Raw genomic sequence first — 12,756 nt, forward strand, 5'->3', positions numbered from 1 at the left:
GGTTGCTTATCTTTTTTCTTTTCTTTTCTTTTTTTTTTTTTTTTGCGATTTGTTAGAAAGTTTCAAGGTCAACTTGGATATTAGGATAAGTCATACCATCCAATATCTATCTACGATCAGTAGATGTAAAATTAGGAGCAAATTAGTTAACTGTACTGACTCTTCTAGCTGATTTTTTCTTTATTTTTCATCTTACATTGATCCAAATTGATGCGTAAAAATTGAAAAATAACAGAAGGATATTTTTCGTAGGTTTCTCAATGAAATTCGTCTCTATTACGTTTGTTATATCCTCGATTATATATATGTGTTTTATCTTAGCTCAGAAGATCATTATTGACAAATATTTATTTATTGCTAATACAAGTATCCATTTGAATATATTCATTTTATTTATGTTTTATAATAGCAATATTATCTATGACAATAGATCTTATGTGCTCTTTCTTTCTTGTTTTTTTTTTCTCTCTCTCTATACTATATTATCGTTCAATGATTAATTAATGTCATTATTATTAACAAATAACGTTAGAACAATTTGTATCAACGTTTAAGCGACTTTAATACAATTTGTTATTTAATTCTTATATTGAAGAACTATATCGAAATAATATTATAATATGTATTATAGAAAATGAATTTAGTTATTAATCGAACAAACGAACACGAAGAAGAAATTACTTGTGGTTAATACACATATGTATATATACACACACATACATACGCACATTACATACTATTACTGCATATACTATTGGATTAATTTTTTAATACGACTTTTTTTTTCTCTATATAACGTCTCATTAGGATTTTGAATCGTTTGTTTTCATCTTGGACACGGGGAGATGTGTCATTGCTCTTTTTGCCTTTCCTTTTTTTTTTTTGCTTTTCTTTGTCATTTTTTTTTTCATTCACGTTGCGGCGTCGTATCGTCTACGGGTTGGCTCGTTGATTCTTGATCATTGAACGTAACGACATCATCTCTGTTGTTAACTCGAGTATTGTCATCGACATTAGCGTGACATAATTTTCTATGCTTGTGTACGAAGTAATAACTCGGAAATTTACATCCGCAAATTTTACACGGATAATATTGAACGTTCAAATCGAGAAGTCTGACCTCCCTTTTGTTTCTCGAATTATTATCCTGTCGATTTCTTTCAATTGGTGCTGTTGTATCGCCGTTCGATCTCGTTGGCAACAAGTGTCTCTTGGCGTGCTTTCTGTAACAATATTGGGACTTGAAAGTATGCCTGCAATAACCACAACTGTAACTTCCAACGTTGTTGCCAGAATCTGTCGTTTGCGTAGTTATTATAGGATCCGTAGGACAATTTCGTACTCTAGTAGTACCTGAGCCACCATTTTCGTCGTTCTCAATAGGAGGAGGTGGCCTGGTATTATCATCGATGCAATGCCTTTGTAAACGTGACTGGGGTACGGTATAGTTTTCGTTTAAAACACGATGAAACTTCACGGGTCCGTCACAACAAGCAACGTCGTAAACTACCGACAAAACACTGCCGGAAGAAGAAGAGGAGGAAGGGTCGTTAACGTTGTTAGAAGAGTTGTTGTTAGCGATACGATTTTTGCGTCTGTGCGATGGCGGCCTGCCGCGATCAACATCGGTCGTTGTCGTCGTCGTTGACATCGTTGAACATTTTGGATTATCGCTGTTGTTAATTCTCGTAGGTGAGCCTACGATCGAATTGGTATTTTCATTGGACCGTCCAGTTTGACCCGTCGAGATGATATCAGTTGTTGTCGTTGTACGTAACTCCTGTTTAGAATTCGTAATTTCTCGTCGATCTATCGGATTAGTTTTCTTTCCTCTGCGTGACGTTGGCGATGGCGATCGCGATAACGACGATGAACGTGACGCTACCGATGGCGAGGATGACCTCGATGCAAACGCGTTGAATGCCGCGGCCGCAGCATTGACGTATGGAAGAGAAGACGTTGGTGAAATGGTATCTGGTGTCGTAGATCTTGAATGGGATCTAGATTTAACGACGTTGATCGTTCTTTTGTTTAATCGCGACGGAGATGATCTTGGTGATCTTGAGATATCTCGGTTGCTCGAGCTGTTAACGAAGAAAACAAAAATTTATATTTATTTATCTATCAAATTTAACAAAGATCGTCGAGATTTGTATGGATGATTGATATAAACTTGAAACGTAACTTTACGATATAAGAGATCTCTATAGCTAACCTGTAATGCGTGTTAGGTTCTTGAGTCTCTTGACTAGTTAATGTAGGAATGACCGAAACGTTTGGTGAAACGGAAGGTGGTATCAGTACAGTCGTTGGTTGCATTTGAGGCAAATGTGGTGTTAGGCCGACGGATCCTGGTGCTGTCGCGGTTGAAGGATAAATTGAACTCGTTTGAGGCCAACAAAGTGGTGGCCCTAATACCAATCTGTTTGGTATGGGTCTCAATATATTTCCAGGACCTGAACTCGACGTCGACGTTGATGTCGAAGTTGGTGTTATTGGTATCGGCGTTGGCAAAGGGGGCGGTCCTCTTAATCTGAGCAAAGCAGCTCTGCATTGTTCCAATGCACCAGGCATATGTAACAAATGAGTTGCCAATAGTACACTGTACACGTTGTCCAATGTTACCTCGAGTCGACCGGTGTACATGTAATTTAACAATGGCGCAAATGCTTCTCCACCTGAAACATTCAACACACACGCACGCACACGCACACATACGTATATATGTATATATATATTTCTTATTTGTCTCGAAAAAACACGTATTTCTTTTTTATCCGTAACAGTTAAATATCATTTCGATTCTAAATCGATCATCGACGATAAGATAAATCGGGTTGATAAAAATAACACCTGCTGCTTTTGATTCTTCTTCCCCGCCCCTTCGGTGATTCATATAAAAAAATAAAAAAAAAAGGAAAGAAAACGAAAACAAAAAAATAATTGCAATTACCGATCGAAGACACCGAGACGGAAGTAACCGGCTGTCGAGTGTGTTGTCCACCGATCCCAGTTGTAGTCGAGTTACTGGAACTTGCCGAATTCAATCCACCACAAGACCCACCAAAGTTTGGTCCACTGCTCGAACTAGCTGCTGCACTGGCCAGCAAAGCCTTCAGATAGCCACTGTGTGCCGCTAAAATGCCCTTGTGTGCAATGAACTGATGCTCACCCTCGTTTCCAACTCTGATCACTGTATCAGGCGGCGATAGGGTTTCTTGCAAACGATTATAATTATCCGCGGCACTTTCGTCGCCGAACCAAGCTCTGTACAGACTGTACATCCTGATCGATTCGAATTAAACGAAGAAAATAAATAAATAAATAAATAAATAAAAAAATTAAAAAGAAATCGAATCGATTATATCGTTTGATCCAACGCTCTTCGAAATTATTTCTCAAACAGATCCGCGAATTACCCTTCGTTTTAACTTCATTCTCCTTCGACGTCCTTGAATTTCACTCTTAACGAATCATTACACCGATGAAACTCCGATTTTCTTTGATTATTCTTCTAAACAAAATTTCGATTGGTTAAACAAAAATAATAATTGTCTTCCCTCAGCGAAACCTTTTTTTTTTTTTTTCACTGTCAATGAATTGACAAATCCTTCTTGATAACTGTTGTGTCTACTTCGACAAGACTCCCTTGAAAACTCGAGTACTATTAATTAATAATTTTTATTGGAAACACTAACGTGTGATGAACGAAGAGACACACCGTATCCGTGAGTAATAATAGAGAGAAAGAGAGAGATAGAAAGAGAGAAAGAGAGAGAGAGAGAGAGAGAGAGAGAAAGAGAGAAAGAGTGAGTAAATGAGTAAGTAAGTAAGTAAGTAAGCAAGTGAGTGAGTGAGTGAGTGAGTGAGCGAGTGAGTGAATAAGCGAGTGAGCGAGTGAGCGAGTGAGAAAGAGAGAGAACACACGTAGCGACGGGGATCACGGTTCTCCGTGATTTGAACGCCAGAGTTGGATGGCAGAACCAACGAACGATTTCCACCTCCATGGAACTATCTGGTAACCCTCTCTTCTTCTTCTTCCTCCTCCTCCTCTTCGTCCTCCTTCTCCTCCTTGTCCTCGACGTCTCCACCTCGTTGTTATTGTCGTAGTACCGGTGAACGGATCTCTGCGTGCATGTGGTCCGATTTGCGTTAGCTTTTTCCGTATCAACCACCCCCAGAAACTTTCATACTGCGCTGTGGTTCGTCGTAGGAACCAGTCATCGCACGGCGTACCCCAACCCTCTAGTACCGAAGATCCGCCCCCGAGAAGTTCAGATTGGATGTTCTCGTCTCTGCCACGGTCGTGGTACACCACCAGTGTTGCACGTGCGCCGAAATACTCATTCGTTTCATCCTTGTTTCTCTCTCTCTCTCTCTCTCTCTCTCTCTCTCTCTCTCTCTCTCTTTCTCTATCTATTTCTCTCTTTCTATGTGTCTCTATCTCTATCTCTATCTATATTTTGCTATCTACATTTCTCTGTCTCTCTCTCTGTGTGTGTGTGTGTGTTTTTCTCTCTCTTTCTCTGTACCCTCTTGATCCCTACAGCCTCAGGTTTCTTCGATTCGGTCTCTCGTCGAAGGTCGGAACAAGAAAAAGAATCCGAATTTTTAATTAACTCAAAAAAAGATAAAGAAACAGAAGCAAATAAAGAACTCCATCAAAGTTCCTTCCTAGTAGTTTGTCTAACACAAAAAAAATCAAAAAAGTCTCTTAACGCGCGTGTTGTGATCGACCGATGTAACGAATAACTTCGTTTCTTTTCTCTCTACTCCTTCCTCCCGTTGTCCTGTCTGCCATATTTTTTTTCTTTGTTTCTTCCTTCCCTTTTTCACTTTTACTGTCAACCAAGAAATTGTTTATATTAATTATCATTGACATTAATCGTTATTAAGGTGGATTGTAGTTGAAGTGTTAAAAGATAACAGTCGTCTTTTCCTCCGAAAGACAAGAAGTACGTATACAGGGATTGATAAAAGAGGCAAAGAAGTACTTATCAAAACAGCGAGAGAAGACTAGATGAGAAGAAGAGTGGTGTTTTTTGGGTAGCTCAAGTGCAGTCTTTTTTGGGATGCGTCTTTTGCCGTTCTCTTCTCTTTCTCTTTTCTCTCTACCATCTCATCTCTCTTCCTCTCACTCCCTCTCTCTATCTCTCCCTCTCTCACTTTCTTCTTTCTCTTTCTATCTATCTATCTATCTTTCTACCGAGGTTGGTCTCTGATGTTTTTCATTAAATTAACTCGCGGCACGAGTATTCCTTCTCTTCTTGATGTTTGCATAATATCGTTTATAATTCACGTTGCGCTGAATCCCACTTTATTCTGCCTCATACTCCGTAGGTGTATCTCTCTCTCTCTCTCTCTCTTTTGCTTTCTATATCTATCGCTCTCTATCTTTCTATCTATCTATCTATCTATCTATCTCTTTTTCTCTTTCTCTTTCAACCCTCGACTACTACTACCCTTTTTCTGGGGTACTCTTTCCCTCTTTCGATCTCGCTCGTGCCGTTCTTCTTCGTAGTTCGGTAGGAAAGAGAAATTGAGCGGTTCATATAAACGTGGCTGCTATACTGCTGCTACTATTGCTGGGTGAGTGGGTGGTTGGGTACTCGTTGGGTAGGAGGTAGGGGGTGGAGTGGAGGGGGAGGGGAAGAGGTACTCCTCTTTCGCTCTTTTCCTCTCTCTTTCTCTCTCTTTTACCATCAACCAACCATTGCTCTGCGTTCCTTTGCAAACACCAAGATTTATTTTCATATCGTGCAGGGACAGACAGTAACCATCTCGCCACAAGTTTTGCACGACAGTTACCATCTCGCCACTTCTCTACCTATTTCGATCTCTCTTTTACTATTTCATTCCTGCTTGATGACAAATAAATGAAATTTTTTTTTCATCGGTATTCACGCGAAGATAGCTTTCAGATTGATCGGAAATGAATAATGATATATTATTTCCTCTTTGTACTTTGAATAAAGTGAAGTAACATCGTTTGAGCGACGTTACCCTTTTCACGAGGTAGATCGATTTAATGTCGATTCTCTCTTCTTTTCTTTTCTTTCTTTTCTTTTTTTTTTTTTTTTTTTAGAAGTTTCAGATGAGTTTAAATTCGTTGGTATTATTGTATAAAACAATTTGTGGCAAGAATGCAGATGTTAAAGAAAAGAAAAAGAAAAGAAAAATTGCGGAATGTTAATAAATCGTAATATCAGATAATGTCGTTCCAATCCAATGTCGTTCGTTTATGGTGACACGTTGTTATACCACCGAACAATCCTCAAATAAAGTTTATGGAGTTTTCATGTGTCTAAAATATTCGTGTCTCTTTGTTTTATTTTACTAAACAACAACGAGAAAAGAAGAAAACCCTTTCGACGAAAGGACTCTATCAAAGTCCTAAAACAGTCTAACAGGAAAGTCGTCGACGGAAAAGCATATCCCCATTGATTGCCGCCGACGTGGCTTATAAACAAACGGGAGTCGCTAGCTAGCTAACGAAGGAGGGAGAGAGAGAGACAGAGAGAGAAGAGTATCATCCCCGTCACCGGTGAGAGTTTTGAACGGGGATATACAGCGATTACGCACATTTCCCAGGAGGCCAAAGCTTCAAATCGAAGCTAACAGACGCGAAACCCCTCCTCTACGTTTCCTTTCTCGCATCGTTCTCGCACTCGCTTGCTCTCTGCTCCCTCTCTCTCTCTCTCTCCCTCTCTCTCCTTGCCACCCCTCACCCATTCACCCCCTCCCTTCCTTCACTTTACAACCTCTACTTCAAAACGAATGTACTATTGAGATGGAACATTCCTGTCATCGTGATCGTTTCTCTTTATTTCTTCTTCTTGTTTTTGTTCTGTTTCTTATTATTATTCTTATTTTTATTTTTATTCTTATTCTTATTCTTATTCTTATTCTTCGATCTTTTCGATATTTCATTTCGAACAATTCCCGACAAATTTTTCTTTCGTGTTTTTAATGGAGGATCTAACATTGCTAATTGTTAGTTTTTTTTTTATTTTTTTTTTCTTCTTCTTTTTTTTGGTATAATAGCAAGTAAATCAAAAGGATGAATTTTAGTTAACCGTGTTTTAACTCGCAATATGTATTGTTCGAAATGAATGTTTATTGATATCAGGCTATTATTTTTATATTTTTTTTTTTTTTTTTTTAACAAAGAAAGTTAGTTTTTAGTTTCTTTAGTGTTTAACAGAATTAATCCGATATAATCTTTCTCTCTCTCTCTCTCTCTCTCTAATAATCAACAGAAATAATTTACAGTAAGATATTACTTTAGTTACCACTAATACTACTTAACGTTAACACGAAATGTCAAATTCCTGCGCATTTAGCTCGTATCATGGTTAACACTTGAACGATCCATGCTTAGGGAGAGATGGTTGGGGAGATGGGTGGGAGTTGAGTGAGGGGTGAGAGGTCGTAGAAGAAAAAGGAGAGAGAGAGAGAGAGAGATATAGATATAGATATACATATATATATATATATAGAGAGAGAAAGAGAGAGAGAGAAAGATAGCGATATAGAAATATATAGAAAGTTAGAGAGATGGAGAATGAGAAGAAGAAAAAGAGAGAGAAATAGAGAGAAAGAGAAAGGCGAAAGAACGCTCTCGACGTCGGTTTAATGCTTCGAGCTCGGTCGAGACAACCTGAGCAAACACTTTCCGCGATATTACCAGGATCGCGCGCGGCCTTCCTTCCTCTCTCAAGAGTTTGCTTCTCTCCCGCGCTTTCACTGCTATCTCGACGTTTTCTCCCCCGTCATCCTTCTTCCTTTATATATATATATATTTTTTCTCTTTCTCCACCCTCTCTTTCTCCCTTGTAAGATAATAAATACACTTGCTCGCTCATTCCGCATACGTTATTCATCCGCATTCCTCGTCATATATATTTCTTTTTTTTTATATTCAAAGAATATCTTGATATATATCGAGTTCTAATCGAGAGAGGGAGAGAGAGAGAGAGAGAGAGAGAGAATCTAATTTTTCTGGAAAATAGATAATTTTTTTTTGTTCTTTTTCGTGGAATGTCGTTTCATCGTTTTACTCTAGGACTTTCCCCATTGGAACCACTAGAATCCGTAAGAAAATATAAAAATGTGTGAACTTGGAACAACGTATTCTCTCTTTTTTTTTTTTTTTTTTTTTCTTTTTTCTGCGGATAATCTCACTTTATATTTTTGAAGAAGACACTTTTTTACTTCCGCGTTCACTTACGTGCGAACGCGATCATGCAGGGTAAATATGTGTTTCATATGCGTAGATTTCCGCTATTTATTACGTTCTATAATAAATGAGAAATCAAATGCAATTACGTATATATATATATATATTTTTTATAATATAAAAATTGTCTATTAGAAATTCTATCTCGCGGTATAAAAAATTATTGGATTTTTGATGACGATTCTATTATCTATAACAGAATAGTAAATACACTATTCTATTAAATCCGATCAATACTATTATAAAATATACAATTGTTACTCTTCCCTTCCGTTTATTCATCCCGATTATACGATCAGAAACGAAAAAAGAATCTATCTATAAGAACTCGTAAACGTTTCTACAAAATTATCGTAATTATAAAAAGTATGTCTAACTGAACGTATTTAGAAAACGAAAAGAAATTATCTAGGAAGTCTTTAAATCCCGAGTGGTGAATGGGATAAGTGAAACGATGGTAGGAGAGGGGCGGAAACGAAAGGGGATGAAACGATCGTGAATGTGTAACCATCAAGATTGATGGTGGTTAGTCAAGTTAGCCATGGGGATAGCAGTAGCTAGCACAGGTATGCAATAGATGGAAGAGAGGAGCCAAAAGCATGTCGCTGAAGGATTCGATATGATAGCGTTGGTGATGTGGTGTTAGTGGTGGTGTAATAGTAGTGGTAGCAATGGTGGTGGTGGTGGTGGTGGTGGTGGAACTGCTGCTAGTGGTGGCAAAGTGGGGAAAAGAGATGGGTATGGGAAAGTGGGGGATGAGGAGGATAGAGGAGGGTTGGTTCATCGTTGGCCTGCAATCCCGCGCGCGCTTGGCACTAGCTAATTAGCGTCTTGATTTACTTAATCCCAATTAATACCTCGGCTACCTGCAACAGCACTCGCAGTTCTATCTCTCCATCTCTCTCTCTCTATCTCTCTCTCCTTCTCTGTTCGTCTTTCTCTCTCACACTGTTTCCCTGTGCATTAGACTGCGCACGGTTTAATTCGGCACGAACACGGGCGCGTTTCGTTCTGCAAATACCGGATTATTCACGTATGGCTGCGTATCGTACGGTTAATATATCTTCTCCTATCTAAAATATATCTGTGTATGTATATGTGTGTGTGTGTGTATATATATATATATATATAAATTTATATATATGTATATATATATTTCTTCAACATAGCTTACGACGAATCATTTACTTTTATTCGTTAATTTCCCTTAATGCAGTTATTCTGACTAAATTTCCCTCCCTCTTTCTTTCTCTCTCTCTCTCTCTCTATCTCTCTCTTTCTCTTTTTCTCTTATCGCTGCGATCTCATCAGTTATCAATTCGAGAACTGCAAATCCATTAACCGTGCAAAATTTATTGATCGATCCAATAAACAATTGTCATTCTCGTTGATACCCAAGGAAATATCATGTCACAATAGTGGTGCAATACATTCATGCCGTATCTTCCTTTGTCTAGATTTTTTTAATCGCGTCGGAAACTCCCTCTATCCCTTTTTCACCACCTACTCATCCTCCAATCTCCACCCCAATTCCAACGAATATTTGCTAACCGATAACCGAGTTTTTGATCGGTCGCAATCGCGCGTTTTCTCTCTCTCTCTCCCTCTCTCTCTCTCTCTCTCTCTCTCTCTCTCTCTCTCTCTCTCTCTCGTGCTCTTGCTCAGTCTACGTTATAAAACGAATCGTTATTCGTGAGTTTCGAAACGTTGCTGATGAAACGACGGTCGTGGTCCACTCCGCGTGATGTATATTTGCATCGTGCAAATACCATCGGGGGTGGAGGGTGGAAAAGAAGGGGAGTGAAAAAAAATGCGTACGTTCGATTCTCACGGCAGTTAATGTCGAAAGCGACGAAGAGACAGGCGTAGAAGAGAGAGAGAGAGAGAGAGAGAGAGAGAGAGAGACGCGATGATTATATCGATGTTCACCATTTACCTACCATATCTCTCTATTTGATATTTAATATAATACACAGGATGGGCCAAAAATAAAAATAATTTTTTTCTCTCCGCTTTTCTTTTTTTTTTTACAAATTATACTACCAACTACAAGTTCTACTGAAAAGAAAAGAAAAGAAGAAAAAGAAAAAGAAAAAGTAATTGATTTTTATATCACTAGAAAATTTTGGCGCATCTATTTTTTTTTTTTTTTATACATGTTGAAAATAGAAAATAATATATATCGCTTCTCTTTTTGCATCATTTTCATGAATTAATTGTGATAAAAAATATGTTCGCGAAATAAGTTACGTTTATGGATTGTTTAATACCGACAACAACTAGCTAATCCAACAAGAAGAGATCATTTTTGAAACCGTATCTGGTCGCATTTGAAACGATCACAGAATTGCAAAGATTCTCGATCATTTAGTTGGTTCCATCGACGATTGTTTTCTCTTGTTGCTAATCGAGTTCTCTCTACTTTCCATATCGCTTCTCTTCTCTGGCACCCCTCTTCAATTGACAGATGTTATTTGCACAACAAGCAGACCAGAGAATCCAGCGCGGCGCAAGTTGATCGGTCCAAGAGCACCACTGGTAGAGGAAGCCTTATTTACTAGTGGGATGAGCGGGGAATGAGAGTTAGGGTTGGTGTCCCGTTTAATGCTTACAACTGAGAGATCGATGATCACATAGGTGACCTATCCGTAAATTGAGATATAACATAACTACAAACTGTTAATTAGGTTGGTGTCACCGATAATTCATCGTTTGATTATTACCATGTATATATATATATATATATTTTTTAATAATTAACACGCTCAATCAATCGACTATGATATATACGAATTAATCTTTAGTGATTAGTCGCGAATCCCTCGACTATTTATCAAGCAAATTTTTTCGTCCAAGTAAACAATGATAAAACGAAAACACTCTTTAGACGTCCATTTATTTTTTTTTTTTTTAGCTACGATCGTAACCTATAGATGTCATCATTTATTATTATTATTATTATTATTATTATTATTATTATTATTATTATTATTATTATTATTATTATTATTATTATTATTGTTATTATTGTTATTATTATTATAATTGAATACAATGTTACATAGGATCTCGACATCCTATTTTCATTTCTATCGATGCGCCCTGGCAGCGCTTGGCCGTGTCGATTCGGAGAAGAATACCTGGTCTGCCTGGGCGTGTTTGCTTTTAATCATTTTTGCTGGAGCCTGGTGAAACGTAAATCTCATAAATACATAAATACAAAAACGGTAGCCTCCGGCGAATCAGCGACGTTAGCACGATCCTCCTCTTCCTCCTCCTCCTCCTCCTCCTCCTCCTCCTCCTCCTCCTCCTCCTCCTTCACTCTTCAACCTCCTCCTCCTCGTCCAACTCTACCACTTCCTCCTGTATTCCAACCGTCCAATCCACAAAACTCAAATCCCAACCCCAATCCCAACCCCAACACCCATATAGAGTACCTCCTTCAAACGGTCCCTGTTTCCTCACGCATCGAGAGGTTTGCAAATTATCCTCGATCGTATCACGATCATTGACGACGATTTATTATCGAAATATATATATATATATATATATATATATATATATATATAAAGTGATCATTGATTAGTTTAGTGAGATTTTTCTCGATCGAAAAATTTCTTACAATTTAATAATAAATAATTTTCTTTCTCTAAACTCTACTCAGAAAATTTAGATCGTGGATTATCCAATAATAGACATTTTAACTTTATTATCACCTAAGGTCACACAATCCGACGAAATATTAATTCGTTGTCGTTGTCGCCTTTTACATAAACATTCTCACACATATACGTACGTATGATCGGATAATACATATAGGGTGGTACTACACACGATGATCAAAGAGAATATTTCATAAGCGAGATCAACGGAGAAGTCTGTTTCTCTCGTGGAGTAGTAGAATCGTTTGGTTATTAGCCTCTGAAACATTTCGCCCTTTTCCCTTCTCCCTTCTCACCCTTATCCTTCTCATCCTCTACCCTCTCAACCTCCTGCATTCTATCCCCTCGTTTCTAATCGTTGGTCAGGTTGGTATTTCGAATCGACGCTCGTGTAAATTGTCCCTGACTTTGCATTCGAAAGTGGAATCGATAGATTCTACTCTTTTCTATGTAAGAAGAATATTCAGTGTCGATACTGATAACTGTTTCGTTGGGTCACCTTGCTCTTATCTAACGGATCAATTATTTTATAGCAAGATTGTTATCCGTTTATTCAAACATTGATAATATAATATATAATATATTGTTTGTCGAATCGTCTAATTCATACAACGAATCAATTATTATAAACAAATTTTTCCTGATTCATTCAAAAATCAATACTTGTAATTTGTTTTATTGGATTACCTGATTCACCTGATTATTCAATTATTAGATCAACAAAAATTGTTATTGATTGATTAAAAAATTGATACTGTTAATACTGTTGTTTTGTTGGGGTGCATGGTTGATCTATAACAGATCGATTATTATAGCGAAGATTGCTATTAGTTCATTCTGAAAATTTGTCTAAAT

General features: G+C 37.7%; 2 protein-coding genes across 6 annotated transcripts in view; one reads left to right on the forward strand and one right to left on the reverse strand.

The window, feature by feature from the left end:
• Positions 1–12,756, forward strand: part of LOC122636981 — a 49,695-nt gene that overhangs the window by 26,231 nt on the left and 10,708 nt on the right. The window lies entirely within an intron of this gene.
• Positions 881–3,539, reverse strand: LOC122636982 (mucin-5AC). Its single transcript, XM_043828743.1, has 3 exons — positions 2,954–3,539; positions 2,216–2,678; positions 881–2,084 (listed from the first exon to the last, which is right to left on the reverse strand). Exons 1-3 carry the CDS (start codon positions 3,282–3,284, stop codon positions 908–910), a joined length of 1,971 nt encoding a protein of 656 aa, XP_043684678.1. The 5' UTR covers positions 3,285–3,539; the 3' UTR covers positions 881–907.

The sequence above is a fragment of the Vespula pensylvanica genome, chromosome 24, assembly GCF_014466175.1.
Source record: "Vespula pensylvanica isolate Volc-1 chromosome 24, ASM1446617v1, whole genome shotgun sequence".
NCBI classification, from domain to species: Eukaryota; Metazoa; Arthropoda; class Insecta; order Hymenoptera; family Vespidae; genus Vespula; species Vespula pensylvanica.

What these genes read in the sequence shown, in the direction of transcription:
- LOC122636982 (XM_043828743.1), bottom strand. Translation starts at nt 3,284, where the DNA reads ATGTACAGTCTGTACAGAGCTTGGTTCGGCGACGAAAGTGCCGCGGAT. An exon ending in CGTCTCGGTGTCTTCGATCG is followed by an intron (nt 2,679 to 2,953) that starts GTAATTGCAATT and finishes TGAATGTTTCAG; the next exon opens with GTGGAGAAGCATTTGCGCCA. An exon ending in GAACCTAACACGCATTACAG is followed by an intron (nt 2,085 to 2,215) that starts GTTAGCTATAGA and finishes CTTCGTTAACAG; the next exon opens with CTCGAGCAACCGAGATATCT.